The sequence below is a fragment of the Taudactylus pleione genome, unplaced genomic scaffold (genome assembly GCF_031769625.1).
Source record: "Taudactylus pleione unplaced genomic scaffold, aTauple2 ptg001150l, whole genome shotgun sequence".
In the NCBI taxonomy this organism is placed as follows: Eukaryota; Metazoa; Chordata; class Amphibia; order Anura; family Myobatrachidae; genus Taudactylus; species Taudactylus pleione.
The window spans coordinates 1,019,158-1,045,901 of record NW_028285551.1 but is presented as its reverse complement, the minus strand read 5'-3'; the positions used below and the strand labels follow the sequence as shown (position 1 = coordinate 1,045,901).

Here is a 26,744-nt window from a genome sequence, read left to right as displayed (position 1 = left end):
CTATTTGTCAGTGTGATCTGTCATCAGGTGCCCTTTACCGTATAGAACACTTACTTATTATACACAAGACCACTAAGTAGCAACATGGGCAGGTTTCAGCAATCAGCAGACCTATAATACAGGATGATCACACTTCAGCAGGTATTACGTATCATTCAGGAATGTATATGCGTAGGTATGGGATCATGCACAATGTATACTGTCAGGACAGAGCCCACGTAGATCCCAAATCCTGATGTATGGAAGGTGGTTACTGTAATATAGATACTTACTGTACCTAGTGTATATACATAATAACACTCCACTAGGTAAGTGCCCTAATCACCCAATAGCCTGCAGGTCCCCCAAATCTCTTTTGTTACAATTGCGCAATCTCTGCGACACTGTCACTTATTTAGTCTCACTGTCACAATAATATATAATATCGTTATAAAGCTGTTTAAGTGATCAACAACTTCTCCGCAGACTATGGTTCCAGTGCAGTATGCAGTCACGAGGTCTACACTTGCTATGTTGTCCTCACAATGCAGGTATTGCTCATCCAGAACAGTGACATCTACAGGTTGAAAGATGGTACTACACTTTGCAAAAATAATGGGGATCAAAATAATAAACTTGCTATGTTGTCCTCACAATGCAGGTATTGCTCATCCAGAACTGCAGTGCTGTCACCTCTTGTGACATCCTTAGATGCACCTCCCCAACAGAGAACTCAGAAACTTCTAGCGAAAAGTGGCGACTATATAGTCCTGTCAGCGGCCTCACTGCACTGGAGGCTGCTATTTAAAAAGACTAATAATTTGGTTTACCGACCATCCAGTATCAGCCATTTCTTCACCATCAGACAGGACATTTAATGTATACCTCCCAAACACTTCTGACTCAAAGATTTGGGGACATTTTGACCATGCACATTATGCCCCTATCCACAACTACAGCCCACACAGCTGCACCTGCACTTCCATGCTACAGCGAGCACACAAACTCTAGAAGCCCCAGATCTTCCAACCACCAGGACTGTCGCACCAAAATCAGCCATAATCAGGGTAGGTTAAAGCCATTGGTAATGTTAATACACCACACATCAGTGGCAAACGCAGGATTTCTAGAGGGAGATTTCCAAATGCTTAATTTTAAAGCAAGTGTGGCCAGTCCATGGAGAGGGCATAATCAGCACTAAACAACCTATATTATATGTCATACAAAGCATAGTGCATGCAATAATTCCAGCATATATGGACCAGCGATCACAGAAAGCCATTAGATGCGGCAGTAGGGCCATCCTGCCGGAGCTGAATAGTTTAATTTCAGTTGTGGGCACCATTCCAGATCATTTGAGTAAAGGCCCCCATACATCAGCAATCTGAAAACCACAATTGAACAATTTGAAGATTTATTGCCCGATCTTAGGATTTCCCAATCGAGCAATCTGCGCCCATACATTACAGATCTTTTTCAGTGATTTGCAGATCGATTGCAGCAAACACAGATCTGGCAATCTTGAAAGGCCCATCATTTTGCTAGAAACGGTCTGCAAATCTGCTGATCATGTCCATACACTAGCAATCTACAGCCCCAATCCATCTGTGAAATCCAGCATGTTGGACAATCTGATCTAACAATTCCAATCACTTTTTGGTTGCAATCTGCGATCTGTGAAGCCCATACATTGCAGATTTTTATACACAATCGATTGCAAATTGCACGATTGCTGCAATCCATCTCTGATGTATGGGGGCCTTAAGTCTGGGAGCCTGGGGGAGCAGCAGAAGAACCTAGCACTGACCTGGACATATATGTACATATGGGTTTCCTTATGCACTGAATAGTGTATTATTATACAGTATTAATTATTATTTAACCAAAAAGTGATTGGAATTGTTAGATCAGATTGTCCAACATGTTGGATTTCACAGATGGATTGGGGCTGTAGATTGCTAGTGTATGGAGATGATCAGCAGATTTGCACACCGTTACTAGTAAAATAATGGAGCCTTTCAAGATTGGCAGATCTGTGTTTGCTGCAATCAATCAGCAAATCACTGAAAAAGATCTGCAATGTATGGGCGCAGATTTCTAGATTGGGAAATCCTAAAATCGGGCAATATATTTTCAAATTGTTCAATTGTGGTTTTCAGATTGCTGATGTATGGGGGCCTTTAAGGCCCCCATACATCAGAGATGGATTGCAGCAATCATGCAATTTGCAATCGATTGTGTATAAAAATCTGCAATGTATGGGCTTCACAGATCGCAAATTGCAACCAAAAAGTGATTGGAATTGTTAAATCTGATTGTCCTACATGTTGGATTTCACAGATCGATTGGGGCTGTAGATTGCTAGTGTATGGCCATGATCAGCAGATTTGCAGACTGTTACCAGTAAAGTGATGGGCCTTTCAAGATTGTCCGATCTGTGTTTTCTGCAATCGATCTGCAAATCACTGAAAAAGATCTGTAATGTATGGGCGCAGATTGCTCGATTGGGAAATCCTAAGATCAGGCAATAAATCTTCAAATTGTTCAATTGTGGTTTTCAGATTGCTGATGTATGGGGGCCTTTACACATTTTAAAAGATCAACAGGTGGTGCTAATTATTTAATTTGCAACACTGAGGGTATCCTAAAAAACATGCTACTTTAGTATTATATACCATTTATATTGTTGTCATCAAGATGTGGGCTGGGGAAGGGGGTTTCCAGGCAACCGGAAACCCCCACCTGCGTTTGCCTGTGCAATGCGAAAGCATGCACCCACACATACTATATTAACCGGGCTGGAATGATGATTGAGTATTTAGGATTCCATCATTTTATTGTGCAAAAATACAAAGAAAATACCTAAAACATAATGGGGTAGATTCTGAGTTTGCACCTGGACAAACCATGTTGCAATGCAAGGGGTGCAAACACTGAGAGACATTTTTAACACTGCAATATAGATTTTAGTTTGGACATGCCCCTTCCAAATGTAAATCTCTGTTCACATTTTAAAAGCTGCTCCACCTGCAGTGCAGCATGGTTTCACCAAGGTTGTTACTTTTTTTTTTCCTTTGTTCCCAACTCAGAATCTGTATTATTATCTGCATCAAACTCCACAATAAAAAAAACCCTATGCATATAGTACCTCCCACCCCCACACAAGGCACAAGCAATAAGTTCATACGTCAATGTGGACCTCAATGTCAGGAGATGACAGGTGTAATCAGTGATCATTAACAGTGACATCTAGAGGTTGAAAGACGGTACTACACTTTGCAAAAAGAATGGGGGTCAAAACAATAAACAAAGTACTGCTACTTTATACTGTGAGATTTAAGCACGTCCAAAACTGCCATTTTAGTAAGGGGGAGTGGAATCTAGGGCAGAGCATATACAATAACTGGGGTAACAGAGCATGGCATTATAAAAAAGGAGCATGGAGCATTGAGTAGAATAGGATTGGCTTGATTTTTATCAAAAACATGTAAACCTGGACAGCAAAGAGCAAGGGTGCCGGCTGCTGGCATCCATCGACCAAATACATCACCCGTTACTGAAGCTGGGAAGACCATGTCAAGGTCGCTTAGGGCACAAGTAAAGGGTTTGTTAGCTTGGCACGGAAGAGTTGTGGGTTTCCCTACCAGCTGAGTAGATGCCTAATGCAATCAGTGAACAAGATTCATTTGTTTGTTGCTCAAATTGAGGTGATGACTAAACAAATTGATAACTACATTTTCATCCATCACTCCTAAAGATATTGGTATAGGAAGAGCTGTATGGATACAGGAGATCACGGGGGGGATTTCACTGCAGAATATAGAGTGCGGGCTTTCTAAGAGGGGAACGTCCTAGACACTCTTAAGAATCTTCTTGGCTTTAGTATTAGCTTCTTGTATTCGATCTTCATTCACTACAACCTGGAACAGAGAAGACAATGTTGTCAGATTGTTTTTTGATTTGCAAGAACAGATTAAAAAATATATACAGGTATATATGCATCCTTTTTGGCACATTTAGGATGGACCTTTTTTTCTTCCCTACATTTTGCTGCCCCATCTCTTTCTGCCTGAGACTACTGCCCGTCTCAGCTGTCCCATTCTAGGCAAAACCTGAAAGCAGCTTCTCCATCTGACCCAGCGTCCCTCACTCACCTTCTCCATGATTTTCTCCACTTGCTTGTTCTGGGTGTCGATTTCATTCCCGACATCCAGAGCCATGCTGCGGAGATTGCCCAGAACGCTCCCGACTTGAGTTAAATTTTCCTCCATTTCATCCTCACGGGAATCCCTAGTCACCCTACAGGAAAAGGCCATCATCAATGGGTTTGGGCGGTGGGATTTGACCCTGGTATGCATGACAGGGACTTGGAAGGATAAGCGCGGCAGGCAGTGAATGAATAAGGTGGATGAAAGTGGTGGTGGCTGCGGCTGCAGATCGGTTTGGCATATACGGGAATAAAGAGACGGTCGGGATGAACATAACTCATGAAGCCGGTATTGGTCTTAGGACATTTTACCTTCGAATGTAACTTCCACTCATCCGCATTCGCTCTCTCTCATCAGCAACATGAGAAGGCTGAGCGGAGACAATGTCATCATTCGCTTTTCCCCAGGATGCTCTGTAGGTTGAACTGTTGACCAGTCTGGGAAAGGAGTGTGCACAAAAAAGTGAAACAGTGAAAGATGGAGGGACATGAGGATACTATATAGAATACTATAAAGTAATAGGACAGGGATCGGCCTTGTAACTTTGCCAGGTTTCCGCAAAACAAATGTTTATCTTGTTATAATCACACAAGTAGTAAATACAGTTTTAGGACATTGACAGGGTTCTCATAACAATCTTTACTATCTTAGGTTGAACTTGTCTATCTGCCAATCCTCGCGCTGTTCCGTTTCAGCTTAGTCCCCTACTCCCCAACCTGCATGGTAACAGAATTCCCAGGTCTGCAGGCCGCAGTTTTCCTGCAAGTGTCAGGCACACCTGATGCACTGTAACATTCTACAGAGAGGCAGCTGAGTGGCACAGAAACCAGGGTCTACTGACCAGTGAATCCCCCAACATGCGGGTACGGGCAGGGACATTACTGTTACTCTGACTGCACTCTGCTTGATCAGCATAGAAATTGCAGAGTAAAACATTAATGAACATTGCTGGGGGAAGGTTATAATAAGGTGGATGGAAAAGAAAACTATCTGAATGAAGAACACCTTTCAAAATTAGGAGGGAGAACCTAACATGTGCCAGCCTTTACAGGGCCATCGAGAGCTCAGATGGGCCCAGGTACTAGGGGAGCATGGCCAAATCTGGGAGACGTGTATGTGTGTAAGAAACTTCTATGTGTAGTCTCACCGCTCAGCACCGGGGGGGCGGCGGCTTGAGGGAAGCGATCAGTGCCATCGCCTCCACCTGTAACACTTCTCCTCTCTGCCCACTACCACTGGCCGCGCCTGTATAGCAGCACAGCCACAGCGGCGCATCGGGAAGTGAGAGAGTGGAGAGTGTTGCTGCAGCACTCTGCTCTCTCACTGTCACTGCCCGATGTGCCGCTGGCGCAGCTATACAGGTGCGGGCAATTGTAGTGGGCAGAGCAATGGGTGGGCGGATGCTAACCTGGGCTCCTCAAACCGGCCCAGACCTGGGTAAGTAGTACCTGCTCTCCTCTAATACGCCCTCACCCACCCCCTATCGGCTCCCCTTGTTCTCTTATAAGGTTCAGGGGTTAATTTGCCAGTTCATAATCAGGGAAGGTTCCAGAGGGGTTGGTTTGGAGCCCTTACATTTGATATCAAGAGATGTGTGTACAGAGTAATATAATTGGGTAGGTAGTTGACTCACCATGTGCACAGTAAGTATCAGGCATAAGCGGTTACCTGTGACAGGAGCACAGTGCACAGCATTTCCCCATATCAGTCAGGTTTTTCTCTGCTTCTCTCATATCCTGATTTATATGGTTCAAACCCTTGTCAATCCGCTCCAACTGTTCTACAGGTATAACATTGGGAAGATGAGATAGAGGATAGATAGATAGATACTACAACAGTATATTCAAAATATCATTAATCTGATCAAAGCGTCATTTAATTTTCTACCACTAGAGGTCGCTGGTCGATAATATATAAAGTGACTTTTTAACACCATATTGAGCCAACAAAACCACAATTGACATTCATAATAGACAGGTGAATTCAATTAGCACACGTAAATTGATTTATTTATGATTCGTCATGTTTAACTCTTTCGCTGCTGAAGGGTTTTCACCCCTGAGCTGAGGCAATTTTTTGGGATGTTTGTACTCCTTACATGTCAACATCAATATCACTGATTATTTTTTATATTCAAACACACAAATTAAAGCTTCTTTTTTTTCCGGAACACTTTGTATTTTCCGAAAATACCACTAGTCTTTTTGTACATTATAACACGTCAAATAGAATTTATCCAAAATTAACAAAAAAGTGATTTTTTTTTTTTTTTGTTGAAAATTCAAGACAGTGCAATAAAAACAAGGGTGAGTCTTTTTTCTCTTATAAACACCATAAAAAAAAAAAGAACTTTGAGGTTCTTGTTTTGGCATCGAGCCACCTTTCCAATATAGCAAAAAAAAAAAATCGGGATTCTGTGTGTAGGTTTTGACAAAAAAAAAAAAAAAAATCTACACTTGAAATAAAAAAGCATTTTTCTAATTTTTGCCATAACTGATTGTAATGCTATGTGTAAAAAGAACATGGTAGCCGAACAAGGCCTATTATTATTTTTTCAAACTAGAAAACCTACCGCATTAAACAAGGGACCACTTATTTTTTTTATTACATACAAGATGGGGCTTTAAATTCCCCCGCCGCCGCCCATCTATGGAAAACGTAATTTTGTGTGCACTGTTTCAGTTATTGTCTGGTCACCAGACAATGGGGGAGATGTATGAAGCCCAGAAGCGGTATCAGCGCACGGTATGTGCACAGATACCGCTTCTCCCCGATGTATGATGTATGAAACTGATTTTGCTTTTTCATAGCGCTGGGTGATATATTTCTGGCTATTACAAGTGGTCACCAAATCATTTCTGCTATGGGCCCACATCATTTTAAAGAGGTGTCTCACCTCTTTGCTATGTGGATGCCCCCATCTGTCCAGGTGTACCCATGGGTATGATAGGGCACACCATTCCCTCCAGCCCGTATACAGAATATATATATGTTTTCCGTAGCGCAGGGTAACATTGTCTGGTGATCACCAAACAATAGATACTAGGGTGCCAAATAATTTGAAAGCTGGGACTACCCTCTTTCAACTGTGGGTGCCCCGCAGGTGCAGGTACAATATTGGGTGATAGAGAATACCTAGTGCCCTCCAGCCCATATACAGTATATATCAGTGCATCCGGAAAGTATTCACAGCGCTTCCTTTTCCACATTTTGTTATGTTACAGCCTTATTCCAAAAACGAAATAAATTAATTTTTGTCCTCAAAATTCTTAACACAATACCCCATAATGACAACGTGCGTGTAAAAAGTTTTTTTGAGATTTTTGCAAATTTAGTAAAATGGAAGAAGTCCGGAACCACCAGGACTCTTCCTAGAGTTGGCTGGCTGTCTAAACTGAGTGATAAAATAAAAAAAACAAACTAAAATCACATGTACGTAAGTATTCACAGCCTTTTCCATGAAGCTCAAAATTGAGCTCAAGTGCATCCTGTTTCCACTGATCATCCTTGAGATGTTCCTACAGCTTAATTGGAGTCTACCTGTGTTAAATGCAGTGAAAGGCATACACCTGTCTATATAAGGTCCCACACTTGACAGTGCATATCAGAGCACAAACCAAGCATGAAGTCCAAGGAATTGTCTGTAGATCTCCAAGACAGAATTGTCTCGAGGCACAAATCTGGGGAAGGGTACAGAAAAATATCTGCTGCTTTGAAGGTCCCAATGAGCACAGTGGCCTCCATCATCCATAAATGGAAGAAGTTTGGCACCACCAGGACTCTTCCTAGAGTTGGCCAGCTGTCTAAACTGAGCGATCGCGGGAGAAGGGCCCTAGTCAGGGAGGTGACCAAGAACCCAATGGTCACTGTCAGAGCTACAGTATTCCTCTGTGGAGAGAGGAGAACCTTCCAGAAGGACAACCATCTCTGCAGCAATCCAGCAATCAGGCCTGTATGGTAGAGTGGCCAGACGGCAGCCACTCCTTAGTAAAAAAAAAAAAGCACATGGCAGCCCACCTGGAGTTTGCCAAAATGTACCTGAAGGACTCTCAGACCATGAGAAACAAAATTCTCTGGTCTGATGAGACAAAGATTGAACTCTTTGTCGTGAATGCCAGGCGTTATGTTTGGAGGAAACCAGGCACCGCTCATCACCGGGCCAATACCATCCCTACAGTGAAGCATGGTGGTGGCAGCATCATGCTGTGGGGATGTTTTTCAGCGGCAGGAACTGGGAGACTTGTCAGGATAAAGGGAAAGATGAATGCAGCAATGTACAGAGACATCCTGGATGAAAACCTGCTCCAGAGCGCTCTTGACCTAAGACTGGGGCAACGGTTCATCTTTCAGCAGGTCAACGACCCTAAGCACACAGCCAAGATATCAAAGGAGTGGCTTCAGGACAACTCTGTGAATGTCCTTGAGTGGCCCAGCCAGAGCCCAGTCCGATTGAACATCTCTGGAGAGATCAGAAAACGGCTGTGCACTGACGCTTCCCATCCCAGTAGCACACGCAGGGGGGGTTTCTGAGTACCCAGAAACCCCCCGACGGACCAATTTTTTTTTTCAGAGATGGAGACAGCCTGGTCTCCGTCTCTGCACCTGCCGCAGGCTAACCAACACGATTGGAGCTGCCTGGGCACTGCATACAGTCCTCCCAGAGAGAGCTTGGGAGAAGGAGGATCACCCAGCAGCCTGGCACCTAGATGGAGGTGCGCAGCAGAGCAGAGGTGGACACCCTGATTGGGAACTGTGCCACTATGGGGATGCAGTGGACTCGGAGTAGCATTCATGAGGTGCGCTTCAGGTCATAGGCACTGTTAAGTGATATCCTGCGCCAGAGCATCATCAAAGGGGGTGGTCTAAAATGGTGCCATGGCAGAGTGACAGGCAGTGTGTTTATATAGACGGAAAGGAGTGACAGCAGCTAAAAGTACCAACAGAAAGGTACAGGGGTGTACTGGGGCTTGAAGGGGCACAGTGGCATATTAAAAGCCCTGGAACCGCTCTTTATAAAAAGTGTAATCGAGTCCATGCTTGCGGTGCCAGAGAATTTACAGCTAGGGCAGCTTAACGCGGCAAATTCAAAAGTGCAGCACTGTATGTGTTCCTGTGACTGACTCAGTAACACAGGCAGCGGCATTCCTCACCCCTACACTGTTCAGTGCTCCAGGGTCCCGATCAGTCAGCAAGCTGACTCCTGATGATTAACTCCTTGGATACAGGAAGTAAGTCATTTGTGCAAAGGTGTGTGTGACAGGGTGTGCTGCTGCTGTGTGTGACAGGGAGTGTGTGCTGCTGCTGTGTGACAGGGAGTGTGGGCTGCTGCTGTGTGTGACAGGGAGTGTGTGCTGCTGCTGTGTGTGACAAGGAGTGTGTGCTGCTGTGTGTGACAGAAATGTGCTGCTGCCGTGCGTGACAGAGGAAGGGATTAATGGGGAATATAATTGCTTTGTTGTTCATGTGCTGTTAAACCCACCTGCTTGGAGCCCGAGTTAGCCACTATCTCTGATTATGAGCTGCTGGGGTTACAAATATATATATATATATATATATATATATATATATATATATATATATATATATATATATTTGCTTTTTTGTTTTTAAATCAACCGTTTGGAAACCCCCCTTTATAATTCCTGCGTTTGCCCCTGCATCCAGCCTGATGGAGCTTGAGAGGTGCTGCAAAGAGGAATGGACGAAACTGCCCAAAGATAGGTGTGCCTTGTGGCATCATATTCAAAGAGACTTGAGACTGTAATTGTTGCCAAAGGTGCATCAGCAAAGTATTGAGCAAAGGCTGTGAATACTTATGCAAGTGTGATTTCTTAGTTGTTTTTTTTTTTTTTTTCAATTAAATTTGCAAAAATCTAAAAAATATGAGATATGGTAAGAACTTACCCTTGTTATCTCTATTTCTACGAAGTCCATAGGGTTCCACAGGATACCTTGGGGTATAGGTGTGACGTCAGTCGCTGGGCACCATAGAGTTAAGCTTTTCAGCCTCCCAGGATGCACTAGGGTCCCCCTCCTATACCCCGCCCCCGAGCCAAGGCACCTCAGTTAGTTATCAAGCCATAGGCCGGAGGAGGAGAAGGAAGAGAGAGAAAAAAGATCTGGACACATACAAGAATCACATTCTCACCAGAGGGAGACGGAAAACCGGTGACCAGAGCAAAGCCCATCTGCAGCACAGGTGCGACAGGGCGGGAGTCCTGTGGAACCCTATGGACTTCGTAGAAATAGAGATAACAAGGGTAAGTTCTTACCATAGCTCATATTTTCTACTTCAGGGTCCATAGGGTATCCACAGGATACCTTGGGGATGTCCCAAAGCAGTATCCTTTAAGGGTGGGGACGCTCCTGTGCAGAAAGGAGAATCCGCCGCCCGAAGGAAGCATCCTGAGAGGCGAAGGTGTCAAACCTGTAATACCTCACGAAGGTATGGACAGAGGACCACGTAGCAGCCTTGCAGATCTGAACTGCCGAGGCACCACGTCGAGCTGCCCACGAAGGACCCACAGACCTAGTGGAATGAGCCTTCAGAGAAGGTGGGACCGGTAGGCCTTCATGAAGATAAGCTTCAGAAATAGCCATACGGATCCAGGCTGCCAAAGTTTGCTTTGAAGCAGGCCAACCCTTTTTACGGAAGCCATAGAGGACAAACAAAGCGTCCGACTTCCTAAACGAAGAAGTGCGGTCAACATAAGTCCTTAAGGCCCGCACAACATCCAAAGAGGCCTCACCCACGGAAAGACCCGGTGAGTTAAAGGCCAGAACAACTATTTCCTCGTTAACATGAAACTGGGAAACAACTTTGGGAAGAAACTCGGGCCGAGTGCGGAGCACTGCCCTGTTCCCATGAAAAACCAAGAAAGGGGGTCTACAAGAAAGAGCCCCTAACTCAGAAACACGTCTGGCCGAAGCAATGGCCAGAAGGAAAACAGTCTTAGCTGTTAGCCATTTAATATCCACTGAGCCCAGTGGTTCAAACGGCGGTCCTTGGAGAGCCCTCAGGACCACAGCCAAATCCCAAGGCGCCACAGGTGGAACAAAGGGCGGCTGAATACGGAGAACACCCTGCATAAAGGTGCGCACATCCGGGATTGTAGCAATCCTACGGTGAAACCAGACAGATAGGGCCGAAACCTGTACCTTCAAAGAAGCAAGGCGAAGCCCATGATCTAGTCCCGCTTGCAGGAAGGCGAGAATCCGAGACAGACGAAACTCCCGCGGTGCATAACCTCTCGGTCGACACCACTGGAAGAACGTATGCCACACGTGATGGTATATCCTCGCGGAAGACGGTTTCCGAGCTCGTAACATGGTACGCATCACAGAGCTGGAAAACCCCCGGGACCTCAGCACGGCCGTCTCAACCGCCACGCCGTCAAAGACAGCCGAGTCAGGTCCGTGTGAAGGCAAGTACCCGGAGACAGAAGGTCCGGTTGTAGCGGCAACCGCAGAGGACTGTCCACGGACAGACCCTGAAGGTCTGAGAACCAGTGCCGTCTGGGCCAAGCGGGAGCTATCAACAGGAGCGTCCCTCCTTCCTGTTTGAATTTCCGGATTACCCGTGGAAGAAGGGAGACCGGAGGGAACAGGTATGCGAACCGGAATGTCCACCGGACAGACAGAGCATCCACCAGAGACGCCCCTTCGTCTCTTGTGCGAGACCCGTACACCGGCAACTTGTTGTTGTGCCGGGACGCCATGAGGTCGATTTCTGGAAGACCCCACCTGTCCACCAGTAGTTGAAAAACGTCCGGGTGCAGGGACCATTCCCCTGGATGAACGTCCTGGCGACTTAGAAAGTCCGCCTCCCAATTTAGCACTCCCGGGATGAAGACCGCTGATATGGCCGGAAGATTGCGCTCCGCCCAAACCAGGATCCGAGAGACCTCTACGAGAGCCGCCCGACTGCGAGTTCCTCCTTGCCTGTTTATGTAGGCCACGGTGGTAGCGTTGTCCGACTGGACCTGCACCGTGTGACCCTGGAGAAACCGCTGTGCCTGCAGGAGAGCATTGAAGACCGCACGGAGTTCCAAGATATTTATTGGAAGCTCCGCTTCTGTCGGCGTCCACCTGCCCTGGAACAAGTGTGGACCCGAAACTGCTCCCCAGCCCCGAAGACTGGCGTCCGTTGTCAACAGGACCCAATTTGGAACCCAGAACGGACGTCCCTTGTTGAGGTGGGTCGTCTGTAACCACCACGCAAGGGACAGGCGAACCTCCGGGGTGAGCACAATCGTCTGGGACTTCAGAGACTGAGGCAGCCCGTTCCACTTGGACAGGATCAGGTGCTGCAGAGGTCTGGAGTGAAACTGGGCGTATTCCACCATGTCGAACACCGACACCATGGAGCCCAGTAACCTCATCGCCGAGTGTAAGGACACCCGGCGGCTGTGCAGGCAACTGCGCACCCTTGACTGTAAAGCAGAGATCTTGTCCTCCGTCACGAAGATCCTTTGCTGTCCCGAGTCCAATAAGGCTCCAAGATGCAGAATCCTCCGAGACGGGATTAGAGTGGACTTCTGCCAGTTGATTAGCCAGCCGTGCCGTTGCAGCAGTGCAATGGTCAGGTCCAAGTGGCGTAACAGGAGCTCTGGAGATCCTGCCACCAATAACAGGTCGTCCAAATACGGCAACATGCGGACTCCCTGCAGCCGCAGAGAAGCCGCCATGACCGCCATCACCTTGGTGAAAACACGTGGTGCTGTTGCCAGGCCAAAAGGTAACGCCCGAAACTGGAAGTGGTCGCTGCGGATTGCAAACCTGAGGAACTGTTGATGGCGCAAAAGAATAGGGACATGCAGGTAAGCGTCCTGTATGTCCAATGACACCATGTAGTCCCCAGGTTCCAGCGCCAGAATGATGGACCGTAGGGTCTCCATCCGAAACTTCGGGACCCGCAAAGACTTGTTGAGTGCTATGAGGTTGAGAATCGGACGATATGACCCATTGGGTTTCTGTACCAAAAATAGATTTGAATAGAAACCCTGGCCCCTCTGGGAGAATGGAACAGGCACTATAACTCCAGCCTGGAGCATAGTGTGCAATACCTTCCGCAGCTCCGTAGCCTTGTTCCGGTCTGATGGTAGACCCGTGGTGAAGAAGCGAGCCGGGGGTCTGTGCCGGAAGGAGAGGGCGTATCCGTGGGAAACCACCTCCAGAACCCAAGTGTCTGTCGTAGTGGTGAGACCAACACTGGGCGAACTGTAGCAGGCGGCCTCCCACCCTGGGATCCCCCAAAGGGAGGCCCGGACCGTCAGGCCGCAGGCTTGTCATCTGGCTTGGGGGCCGGACGTCTGGTACTCCATGCCTGCTTCCGGGGCTTGACCGATTTCTTAGGGCCAGCCTGTCGAGGAAACGACTGTGGTTTGGGCCTGCCCTGGGCCCTAGATGACCGAAAGGACGATGGTCCAGAACCAGAAGGAGCAGCGGCCGACGGGAGACAAGCAGATTTGGCTGCCGCCAGCGTGGCCACAATCTTATCCAGATCCGGACCGAAGAGAACTTCTCCGGTAAACGGCAACGCTTCCAGACCTTTCTTGGAATCTGCGTCCGCCTTCCAGGATCGCAGCCACAAGGTGCGACGAGCAGCTACCGCTGCTGAAGAAATTCTAGACACCAGAGTACTAATGTCTAGAGCCGCCTCGTTGATGTAGGTGGCCGAATCATGGAGATTGCCAATCAACTCCGCCTGTTCGGCCGGACAGTCGGATTCAAAAGAAGCCTCTAATGAATCCGCCCAGCGCTCCATCGCTCTGGCAACCCAGCAAATGGCCATAGCCGGCCGTGCTGCCCCCCCTGCAAGGGAATAAGCGGAGTTCAGGCAGATTTCTACCTTGCGGTCCGTAGCATCCTTAAGGGAGGACATTGATGGCATCGGCAATGTGGCACTACGGACAAGACGGGTCACGTGAGAATCCACCTGTGGAGGGGATTCCCACTTAGCAAGATAATTATCCGCGAACGGATAAGCCACCGCCAGGCGTCTCTGCGGCTGGTATCTTTTGCCAGGTTGTTTCCACGCCTCCTCTAAATGGTCCACCAACTGACCCGAAAGAGGAAAGACTGTGGCATCGCCCTTCACATCTTTGAAAAAGGCATACTTAGATTTAGCCGCTGGGGGAACTTCGTCCTCAATCACCAAGGCTGTGCGGACCGCCCGAATAAGTCCAGGAATATATACTTTGGACTTAGCATCAGCGTCCTTAGTATGGAGAGGTTCCTGATCGTAAGGATCCAGAATCTCCCCATCATCAGACGTCCCTTCGTCATCCTCATAAGGAGCGGACAGAGACGCCACCGGCCTTTTATGAGGCCGCATCACAGACTCCCCTTGCAACACATCCGACAAGTGCTGTACAGAACTCGTCAGGGAGTTAACCCACGCTGGCTCCTGAGAACCCGGGAGCGGGGAAATAGGGAGACTGTGGGGTACCACCAATTGTCGTGGGAACCCCTGCATGGGTGACGACACCACAGACTGCTGGGACAAACCCATCGGAGTAAACGCGGGCTGCGGAGCTAACTGGCCCACTAAAGCTGTTAACGCCTGAGCGAAACAAGCCCAGGGCGGCTCCTGTACCGGTGCTGTAACCGTAATAGGCCGCGCCATGGACAAACACTGCCGGCAAAGGCCCTCCGCGCTACCCTCCCCCTCCGCTAACGGTACTTTGCACGTGGTACACTGTAGCCGGAGGGGAAAATCACTTTCAGACATGATGGCACCACGTATGTGACCTCTCTCACCAATTAAGTATTAAATAGGCGAGAGACCACCCTGCAGCACCGCACCGCAAGGGCTTTAGCAGAAAGAACAGGGACAGTAATAAAGCTGACAGTTTAGAGAAGAAAAGTTACAGGCAGCGCTAGCACAGTCACATACAATGCAGAGAAAATAACAATTCCTGCACTAACAGCGCTGATCACTCAACTACACAGACACAGGGCCTGGTAGGACACAGCGCTGCATACACAGACCTGAGCCACAGCGGAGGAGAGGTATGCGGGGGGACCCAGACCACGATGCTTCCGTCCAGCGCTTCCAGCAGCGTTCACCATGCGTTCTGGAGAAGATGGCCGCCGAGGAGCAGAGAGGAGGCTGGCCTGGGGGAGGAGCGCTGCCACAGGACCAGTCGGCAGCATGCAGAGAGGGCTGGGTGCAGCGGGGGAGGCGCAGGCTGTGAGACAGGGAAGGCGCGCTCCCCTGGCATGCATTTAACCCCTGGGACGCCGCAGCGCTACCGCTCTGCTGCGGTCCGCTGTCCCAGGGGGTAGTGGAAAGCGCAGGTTGGTCGCCTGGCTCCACGCTGCAGCCAGTCCCCAGGGAGCCCCCTGCCTGGGGACTTAGCACCATGTGACCAGCGGGGACCCACCGCGGGACCCCGCTGCTTACCTTTGTCCCCCTTGGATCCGGCCATGGTCCGGAACATCTGGGGTCACCGCTAGCTGTGACCCCAGATGCTCACCAGCATCCCCGGATCGGTACCGGCGTTCTGGTACCGGCGGGGGTGTAGGGAAGACAGCATGGACGTCAGGACTGACTGTCCATGCTGTACATCCAGATGTGCAGCCACAGCTGCACTGAAGAAAGCTTCAGGGGCTCTTCTAGCCCCCACTCCGACAGGTGCACCCGACGCCGGCCGGGCACCAAACTAAACTGAGGTGCCTTGGCTCGGGGGCGGGGTATAGGAGGGGGACCCTAGTGCATCCTGGGAGGCTGAAAAGCTTAACTCTATGGTGCCCAGCGACTGACGTCACACCTATACCCCAAGGTATCCTGTGGATACCCTATGGACCCTGAAGTAGAAAAAAATGTTTTACACGTCATTATGGGGTATTGTGTGTAGAATTTTGAGGACAAAAATGAATTAATTCCATTTTGGAATAAGGCTGTAACATAACAAAATGTAGAAAAAGTGAAGCACTGTGAATACTTTCCGGATGCACTGTATATATACACGTTTTTAGTAGCGCAGGGTAATAATATTATCCAAAGATCATAGTGGATCACAAGACAATGAGCACTAAGGGGAGACCATCATTTTAAAGAGGAAATGGATGCCACATAATTATTGGAAGCAGTGGTGGATCTATATTTTTGGGGCCCTGAAGCTTGAACTGTTATGGGGCCCCCTTTGCAACCAACAATAGGGCAACATCCAACAAGATCCAAAGGGTCTTGCTGTCCCTGCAAGGACCTTGAGGCGCAAATGGCGTACATATAGAAACCCCCTAGAGAGTGAGAGACTGTAGATAGATAGATGTAGAAGCCCGAGAGAGAGAATAGATCACATAGAAAACCAAAACTTACTCACTTCCTCTGTAGGATCCCAGCTATTGATCCTCCTGAGTGGGGTCTCTGGAGTCCCCGAGTCAGGTCTCTGAGCTGCATGCCATCCCTCAGTCAGTTCAGTTTTTGGTCAGCACTGCAGGGCTGACTTCTGGCAGATGGGACAGCACAAATGCAGGTGGGAGCATCTAGTGGCACCTGGCAGTACTGCACTCAGCAGTGACACTGACAGCAGCTCTCTATTCTGCTCCCGGCCGGCTCATAAGAACCATCTTCTGATCGGAGCTTTAGATAGAGTGTCTGTCAGCCAGTACTGATCAGGGAGGGTACCTGGGTACTCAGAAACCCCCCCTACATACACTACTGTAGAGCATATTCTAAGGTCAATATTAAGTAATTCAACCCATTGGCTTATGATTCTATCACTAAAACAACCTTAGTTAAATAAGGCACACTTAAAAAACACCATTGATTTGTTGAAAAATTCTCTCATTAAAAAAAAATTGCTTCAGGGCCCCTCCGGGGTTAGGTGCCCTGAAGCTTAAGCTTCATTAGTTTCACAGTAGATCCGTCAGCAAAGCAAGAGGGAAATGGGGGCTTGTTCTGCACAGCCTGGTTGCCTATCCAAGGGGTTAATGCTTGATTTTGGAGGCCCGGTTTATCTCCCACCAGGCACCCCTGTATTTTCCCCATGGCCTTCAGGGTATATAGGTTATAAGTTACTCTGTACCAGACAGGTAAGTGGTGTGCTGGTTTACTGTAGCGTATGGGAGGTTAGGGCACAGTTATTCTTTTATATATGACTTTCTGCTACCATGTTCTACAGCCTCTTCTCAGTGCCTGACAGAGCCCCGTCTCACCTCCCTGCTCATCCAGCATGACCAGAGTCCTTATCCCAGCATCCTTACTCTGTCAGGAAACAGAAACATGGTAAGAAAAAATAATAAGTGATGAATATAATGTGTTGTATATACTATAATCAATATTTTAAATAACAATGATTTAAACTTCTATTAGAATGTCTCTATAACAGAACATCATTGTTATAGAATAATGGGGGCGATGTACTAAGTCTTGGAGAGGGATAAAGTTGAGATAAAGTACCAACCAATCAGCTCCTAACTTTCACTTTACATGTTTTAAAAATGACTTAGGAGCCGATTGGTTAGTACTTTATTGCTGGGTACACACTGGCCGAAATATCGGCCAGTTGAACGGGCAATATATCGTATGTGCGTTGGCCAGGGTGTACCAGCAATATGTCTGAACTACGTCGTTCACAGACATAGCGTTGGCTGCGCAGCACAGCCGATGTCAGCTGACGGCCCGTACACTTGCTGCAGAGGCCAGCAGGGGGAGGACGTAGCAATGCAATCCCCAGCTAGCGGGACTGCAGTTGCAGTGATGGTTGTTTATACACACTGAACAACCATCATCTGCAAATATAGGTGTACCCAACTTATCTCTCTCCGTGGCTTAGTACATCTACCCCAAAGTACCTTGTAAGTGCTTAGGGACACTAGGTTGTAAGACATCTAGGGACACTGCAGTCAGATAGTGTTGTGTGGATTTGTGTTTGTATACATGCTATTTAGGGCGGTGATAGACACATGGAGCTCCGCCACCCAACAGTATTGGTTTTTCCGTTTTAACAGGAAAAACAGGAATTGGCAGGGCTGACAGTAGGAACAAACAGCCAGAGCTCTGGCTATCATGAGCCATACATGGTCATAGATGGCGACTTTGCGGGACTCACCTTCAGGAATTCTTAGAGAAAGAGGAACCAGGGGCAGCTGCAAGGGGCAAGGCAACATGAATTGCATCACCATGGCCCTGCCCCTCCCACCATTCTGCAGAAATGGACGGGATACAGGTGGGTTTCCATTTAAAATTGGTCTCCCAGACATTCCTGGAGAGTACACATCTATGTACATAGGGCCTGATTCAGAGCTGAACGCTCTGACCAGAGCGCTCGCTCTGAATCAGGGCCCTCCTCCCTTGAGGGTCTTGACCATCGCAACCATCGGGCTTGCGACGGAGACCCTGCAGTAGGGTCTCGCTGCCGCAAGCCTAGGAGTGATTTTGGCTCTATCAGCCAAAATCACTCCCACTGACATCACTAGTGATGTCAGTGGTGCCGGCTCCAGACAGTAGGCGTTCCCATGGGAACGCCTCCGTCTGGCAGGCACGCCGCTGTCAATCAACATCGACAGCAGGCCCCCTTTGGTGCGAGGCCCGGAGCGACAGCTTGGCTGTCGCAGTCCGGGTCTCGCGCATGCGCATGACGGAGCTCCCTCCGTCGTGCGCATGCGCAGTGGGGGAACATCCACCCGTTTGCGAGCGTCCTTTGCTCGGGAACGGGTCTGAATGACCCCCATAGTTCTTGCAAATTGATTAATCTGGAAAACACATCTAATGAATCTTGGGGTGCTGCAGGCTGATGGCATATTAATGACACTACTGAGTACACAGTTACATGTGGTTTATTATACATTACCCATGAAAATTGATGATCTGGTGAGATTATCCTACGGGAATTGGTCTGTTAGTGCATTAGGATACCTCAGTTGTCTCCCTATACAAATAAGTGGGGTATTTCTAACCTGGTCCTGCCAATATGTGTAGCATAATTGTTTATAAAAGATACAAACAGTGAACCGGAACAGTCATGTGTTACTGAGGATTCCGTGTCATGTCTCACCTCTTCCACCAACTGCACCATACGGCGGGTAATGTCCAGAGACTGCAAGAGAACAGGATTATAATGCTGCTTATTGTGTGTGGAGGCCAGTGTTACATCCGACTAGGTAGCACCCATAAACATAACCAACCGTATTAGCTATACCTACAGGAGAACTGTATCGTTGTTTCCCATCAATATCACAATGATTCTGCGCCATTTCTCCTCTTTCATTTTCATACTCCACAACCCACCCATCCCCCCAACTGTCCCAAACCACTCCAGCCCTAACCCCCACCACCCCAAACCTCTCCCCACAGTGGTGTGATCAGGTTCTGAAGGGAGGGGGAGCAAAGGGTAAATATAGGTGCTGCACATGGAGAAAAGGGGCGAAGCTACATAGTGCAGGGGGTGTGACAGTCATGGTGGGCATATTCATGCCCTCCAGAGCCTTTTAATTGTGGGGTGAAGGCACCTACAACACTGTAGTGGCCCCAGTAGGTCACATTATGCCACAATTTAGTGCCCCCAATAATTCACATGGTCACCGTAGTGCTCCCAGAAACTCTCATTATGCCACACTGTAGTGCCATCAGTAACTTACATTATGCCACACTGTAGTGCCATCAGCAACTTACATTATGCCACACTGTAGTGCTCCCAGAAACTCTCATTATGCCAATTGCCGCACTGTAGTGCCATCAGTAACTTACATTATGCCACTCTGCCCTATATCACACTCCCACTGTCACAATAAGGCTTTTCATAGATTTGTCTCATTCAGAGAAGGGGTTGCCGTGGAGAAGTGTCGGATTTCTCCATCGGTGCCCCTAATTAGTGTACATCGCTTCTCCATACTACAGTACATGGAGAGCCATTCAGAGAAGAACGGAACCATGTTTCCGTTTCACTTCTCAATTTCATTTCGCCATCAGGAGATGCTGAAATGAGCTGAAACTTACCTAGGTGGGGGAGAGGAGCAGTGGAACACACTGCTCGGTCACACCGCCCCTTGTGTCCAGCATCCGCCCTGTGTCGTGAGCGGACCCTAGAGCCCAAGGCACTGCCAGCACATATGCAGTGTGAAGACGATTTACCGGACTCCTAATGTCTTTGTGCTGCTAGCCGGGATCGCGGAGGGGCCATTTATCGCAGGACGTCGCTGGGCAGGTAAGTCTATATATACGGTATATATCATCAATATGATGCAATGGGGTAGATGTATGAAGCCAAGAAGCGGTATCAGCGCACGTTATGTGTGCTGATGCCGCTTCTCCCCGATGTATGATCGGGGGTCTGGGCGGTAAATGCCAGGCGCTATGCGCCCCTGTCATTATCGGCGCTGCTGTCTACAAGATAGCAGCGCCGATAGCCTGGGCCATGTACGAACGGTCATATCGTCTGACCGTTCGGCCCGCTGTAGCTGTCGTTATAGACAGCTACAGCCTGGCGCTAGCCTATCCCGACAGCATCGACAGCGCTGTCCCTGCTGCGGCGGCTGCCGGCTCCAGGCAGCACGCACGGATCTCAGTGGAGCCGGCTGGGACAGAGACACAGCGCATCAGCACTAGGCTGATGCGCTGTGATCTCTAGCGGGTAGCGCCGGAGGGAGGAGTTAACGCTCTCTCTCCCGCCGATGAGATGTTTTTACATCTCATCGGCAGTGCTTCCTGCTTCGCCTCGGTAAAGAGGCGAAGCGTTATAGCGGCACGTTAAGTGCCGCTATCACACATCTACCCCAATGTATCATTTTCCAGAAGCAATTTCATTATGTACATGAATAGAGCCCTTAGTCACAGTCATCAGCAGAATGCCGCCCCACCCACAACGCTTATCTCCTGAAGGCGCCAACCAGGACACTTTATATGTTAGGGGGAGCATTTGCTCTTCCCTCCCAGGCTATGCCACGGCCCCCCTCCCCTAATCACAATGCGCCACACCCCCCCACCACCAATCCTAAAACTATCACCACCCCAAACATCCCCCGCAGTCCAGATAACTTTCCACTGACCTCATCAGTGACCTGATCCAGACATCGCTTTAGCTGTAATTCATTATCGAGTTTCCTCTTATTCTCCATCTTACACTATAAAGAATAAACAATAATGACTGATATAATGAGTATGGAAGTGCAGAAATATAGAATAATAAGTAATATGTACTAACAAGTAAGATGGGGCAGCAAACTACTGTAACAGGGACACTGGGGTCAGCAAACTACTGTAACAGGGACACTGGGGGCAGCAAACTACTGTAACAGGGACACTGGGGTCAGCAAACTACTGTAACAGGGACACTGGGGTCAGCAAACTACTGTAACAGGGATACCGGGGTCAGCAAACTACTGTAACAGGGATACCGGGGTCAGCAAACTACTGTAACAGGGATACCGGGGTCAGCAAACTACTGTAACAGGGATACCGGGGTCAGCAAACTACTGTAACAGGGATACTGGGGGCAGCAAACTACTGTAACAGGGACACTGGGGGCAGCAAACTACTGTAACAGGGACACTGGGGGCAGCAAACTACTGTAACAGGGACACTGGGGGCAGCAAACTACTGTAACAGGGACACTGGGGGCAGCAAACTACTGTAACAGGGACACTGGGGGCAGCAAACTACTGTAACAGGGACACTGGGGGCAGCAAACTACTGTAACAGGGACACTGGGGGCAGCAAACTACTGTAACAGGGACACTGGGGGCAGCAAACTACTGTAACAGGGACACTGGGGGCAGCAAACTACTGTAACAGGGATACTGGTGGCAGCAAACTACTGTAACAGGGATACTGGGGGCAGCAAACTACTGTAACAGGGACACTGGGGGCAGCAAACTACTGTAACAGGGATACTGGGGGCAGCAAACTACTGTAACAGGGACACTGGGGGCAGCAAACTACTGTAACAGGGACACTGGGGGCAGCAAACTACTGTAACAGGGACACTGGGGGCAGCACAGTAACAGGGATATGGGCGCAACACATGATTTAGGAGAAAGGGTGATGGCACAGGATTAGGGAAATGGGACAGAGGAGAAAGGGGGGCGGCCCAGCATTAGGGAGATGGGAGAAGCACATGATTGGGGAGAAAGGGGGGGGGGCAACAAGTTTTATGGGAGATGGGCAGCAGAACAGAAACGGTGAGATGGGGCAGAAAAGCAATGGGGAAATGGGAGACAGGGACAGCACAAAATTTGGGAGACAGGGACAGCACAGGAATAGGGAGAAAGAGGGGCAGTAAAGGATTAGAGAGATGGGAGCAGCACAGGTTTCAGGGGAGATGGGAAGCACAATAGGAACAGTGAGTTGGGGCAGCAGATGAATAGGGAGATGGTATGCACAATACAGACAGGGAGATCGTGTACAGCCCAGAAACAGGGAGAAGTGGGAACACAAATTAGAAGAGAAGTGAAGACGACCATAAAGAACACAAATTAGGTGAGTTACTCGGGTAGAATAAAGACTAATTAGTACATGAACACATCATTTATGTCACAACAGTGTTACTCACAGCAACATATACTTTGGAGGTACAACATACCATGACTGTGCCACAGGGGACAAACCTCAAACCTCACAGAGGACAGGTAGCTTAACGTGACAGACTCTGTTATTGAGAGACAGTGACGGATTACAGGCTCCAGGATATAGCGACATAGTGACAGTGATGACAGACATCCCACCTGTGTGTCCAGCACAGAAGCATCCAGCTGAGCCTGAGAGAACAGCAGCAAGAAGCCTTTCCCGGCAGATTGCGATTAGCTGTCAACCGAAAAACTATCAGCCAATAGCTGTCCGCGCGCAGTGAGCTGCTGGATACCATAGCAACGTCTTGGTAACATCACCATGGAAACAGCATCCTCCTCACAGGGCGGGAAATGATAGGGACAGCAGAGCATGAGGGATGTTGATCTGCTCAGAGAAGTGGGCTGGAGGGGAATTTATATTTAGAGGAAAATAATCATCATTAACATTTTACACAAGACTCTGAGCACTGATTGCAATGATCCCCATACTGTAGCTGTCATATTACATAAACATGCATATTTCCATTGTTCTCATTTCACCCACTTCCCAGTCAGTTTCCATGGAGCTCACTTGACAAAATATGTGATCAGTAATTATTGGTCACAATGGATGTCATTAGTACAGCCAGCTGTTCTGTGCTTTTTATGTACCATTTATTCTTTAAAGTTTTAGTAGTTTTTTTAATATATACAGTATATTGCACAAAATGCACAGTGCCATTTACATTGCTGTGTACAGTAACGTCAATTTTCATTATCTGTTTTTATCAACTGTACAGTGTCTTACCTAATGGTCAGTGTTCTGGATGCAATTCCTAGCATCCTATTTTATATAGGTCTCTCTCTACCGATGACTGCTCCCACCTAACATCTTTTCAACCTGTCCCCTCTACGTTCAAGCACACTTTAGTTTCACACATTAAGAAACCTTCACTTGACCCAGACCCTCTCTCAAACAACCACCCTCTCTCTTCTTCCTTTTGCATCCAAGCTTCTTGAGGATTGCCTCCCAACCATTCCGATTTCAGCACGACAGTCCCTATTTGAGGTCTCTGCAGTGAATGGGTGCCTCACGCAAACTACCGCTGGTGTCTGGGGCATAGAAATGGTGGTAGGAGAGGGAGAAGAGAGGAATTAGGGGCAGAGCACCAGGCAAGCCCCCGGGATACGGACACGCCACCTCCTTGATGTGGCCATCCCCCCATCTGAGACAGACACACTCACCCTTGATGTGGGCAAGCCCTCATTTAGCTTACCATCCCTCCCCCTCAATTCCTCTGCCTGTAGACATCCCTCAAGGGTCTCTCCATTCTCTTCTCCCTTGGAAAGCTCATCAGCTCCTTCAGCCTTCTAAACTACCTATACTGACGACACTCAAATCTACTGCCCGACCTCCTTCCATCTTCTCGTGTCTCCAACTGCATCTCATCCTGGATGTCCCAGCGCTTCCTGCAACTCAACATCGCCAAGACCAAACTTATTGTATTTTTCCCATTCTAGGGTTCCTCCAACACTTCTCTTCTCTCTCCGTTGAGAAGATCACCCTTTCTTCAGTCCCACAAGTCCACTGCCTCATTGTTCCACAACTTCCCTCTATCTTTCACTCCCCACATCCAGGGTATGAATCATGCCACTTCCATCTCCGGAACATAGCCAGAATCCAGCCCTTCCACACCCCTGATGCCACCAAAACACTGGTTCATGCTCTCATGTCCCGCTTACTGTGACCTCCTCCTCTCTAGCCTCTACCCACATCAATCTATTTTTAATGCTGCTGCTCATCTCATTTTTCTATCCAGCCCTATGACCTCTGTTTCCCCAGTAGCCTCCTGCTGCATTAGCTTATTAGGGGGATTGGGGGGAATACAGACGCCTCCCGACCTCATCACAGATGCAAATGCCGTGTCCCGAGACTCAGCATTGGATCTTCTGCAGCTTTGGAGAACTGCGGGAGAGCTTGCAGTGGAGGATAGGCGCATGCGTCGATCTTCTAACATTGGAGTAGTACGCAAACCATCGGGTTAGCGTACTACCCTGAATCAGTCCCATAATGCACAGTATCTGTTCTTATTCTGTATCTACAGACAACTCCAAAGTGGGCCTGATTCAGAGATGTACGCTAACCCGATGGTGGGAGGACTGCGCATGTCGCCCACGTTTTCCGGGAGGGGCGATGCCAGGGTCTGCTTAGGTGCAAGCAGACTTCCTGGCCTCGCAAGCAGCGGTAAGCTTCAGCTACCGCAGCCTGGCCGAGGGGACAACAATGGCGACCGATGGTCGCGATTGTTCCAATGGTGAACGCAGGCTGCGACCTCATTCGCAGTGCTGCCATCACGCAGATGCAGCAAGGTGGTGTCTGACACCTCCTTTTGCATTTTACATGGACAGAATTGCACACTCGATTGTGTGCGGCTGTGCAATATAGCCCATCTCTGAATCAGGCCCAGTGTCACTTCTCTTGCTCTGGCTGTAATTCCAAGAAACTGTCCTTATTCTGTATGTATGCAAATCTGCACTGTGCCAAATCTCTGTTCCTGCATGCCATTCCCAGTATCAATGGTTGGCCTAGAGCTATGGACAACTGCACAGTGCCACTTTACTTTTAGATGCAATTCACAGTCTTTGTTCTTATTCTCTATATATGGACAGCTACACACAGTGCCCTATTGTGCTCTATTATTCCCTGCATCCATTCTCATTTTATATCTATGGACAACTGCACAGTACACTTTATGCTTCAGATGTCATTTTCCCATACCACTGCAGAGCATCGCTAGGGTTCACAACACGTGCACTTCCTCTTTCCTGCCTGGGCTGTCGCTCTCTGCTCTGGTGCTTCTAGCACACTCAGCTAATGCAACAAACTGCTGGGATACAGACCAGAGTCTGCTAGAGCAGAGAGCGACACCCCAGGCAGGAAAGAGGAACTGCACGGGTTGCAAAATGCACAGAAGAATGTTGAACTTTGAAGTGGATGGGCTACAGCAGCAGGCGACCACTCTGTGTTCCACTCCTGTCTGGTTAAGAGCAGGAAGCTGTAGATACAGTGGGCACGGCCTCACCAGATTAAGAGTGTAAAATATGGCCTAGTATGACAAATCTCCATTTCTGCTGCAACATGGTATAAACAGGATTCCACCCCTTGCCTTGTGTCAGCAGTTCAGGCTGGTGGTGGTGCACTGGTGTGGGAAATGTTTTCTTTACTTTCATTAGGCACCTTAATAGCAATTGATGAGCATGTTTAAAAATCCAGTATTACTGCTGACCATGTTCAGCCCCTTATGGCCAGTCTACCCTTCTTCTAATGGCTACTTCCAGCAGGATAACGCGCCATGTAACAAAGAGCAGGTCATTCGTAATGCTGGTTCCACAAATATGCAGCGAAATGATCAATGCACAGTATAATGTGTGTTATGCCGAAGCATGACGATACATACCCCATGTATTGGTTTGTACATAGCAAGCGATCATCAAGATCCTGCTAAAGGGAACCTAAAAACACCAATCACGTCAATTCTTTGTGTGCATAGTTCAAAGTCCAAGCAGTGTCATCTTTGCTCAATTCTGATAGGTTTAGTGTTCATTCTAGCACCCTACACCTGTGACAACCCGTGCAGTTCCTCTTTCCTGCCAGGGGTGTCACTCTCTGCTTTGGTGCTTACAGCACACTCAGCTGATGCAACAAACTGCTGATAAACAGACCAGAGTGCTAGAAGCACCAGAGCAGAGAGCGACACCCCCAGACAGGAAAGAGGAACGGCACAGGTTGTGACCGGTGCAGGGTGCTAGAATGAACACTATATGTTTGTATATAGAACACACATGAAAGGTATCTGCCACACGCAATTTTTTTCTATGGTACTGATGCCTCTAAGTCAGTAACACGAGACACAGGATGGACCCGGAGCAATACTACATCATCAGGAAGCAGAACAGAAAGTCAACTTTCACAAGACTTATTCCTTAGTCTTCCTTTTTTCACCTCCAAATTTGCATGAACCAGACCCCAAAGTAGGATTATACCCAAATAAAGCACTAAACGCC

At 48.3% G+C, this 26,744-nt stretch overlaps 1 protein-coding gene across 2 annotated transcripts; it reads right to left on the bottom strand.

Moving 5' to 3' along the window:
* Nucleotides 1–2,849: 2,849 nt before the first annotated feature.
* LOC148453453 (synaptosomal-associated protein 25-like) lies at nucleotides 2,850–22,886 on the bottom strand. Of its 2 annotated transcripts, none has more exons than XM_088462097.1 (8): nucleotides 22,857–22,886; nucleotides 21,183–21,257; nucleotides 19,193–19,234; nucleotides 17,352–17,400; nucleotides 5,856–5,967; nucleotides 4,499–4,624; nucleotides 4,134–4,278; nucleotides 2,850–3,899 (listed from the first exon to the last, which is right to left on the bottom strand). In XM_088462097.1, exons 2-8 carry the CDS (start codon nucleotides 21,249–21,251, stop codon nucleotides 3,831–3,833), a joined length of 612 nt encoding a protein of 203 aa, XP_088318223.1. In that variant the 5' UTR covers nucleotides 21,252–21,257; nucleotides 22,857–22,886; the 3' UTR covers nucleotides 2,850–3,830. The 2 variants fall into 2 exon arrangements, with proteins under 2 accessions (XP_088318223.1, XP_088318222.1); XM_088462096.1 differs by lacking the exon at nucleotides 22,857–22,886 and adding an exon at nucleotides 22,715–22,740.
* Nucleotides 22,887–26,744: the final 3,858 nt, after the last annotated feature.

Excerpts from the sequence above, each read along its gene's own strand:
- LOC148453453 (XM_088462096.1), bottom strand. Across the intron at positions 19,235-21,182 it reads TGGATCAGGTCACTGATGAG|TCTCTGGACATTACCCGCCG; the intron begins GTCAGTGGAAAG and ends GTTCTCTTGCAG. Across the intron at positions 5,968-17,351 it reads CATGCTGGATGAGCAGGGAG|AACAGTTGGAGCGGATTGAC; the intron begins GTGAGACGGGGC and ends TTATACCTGTAG.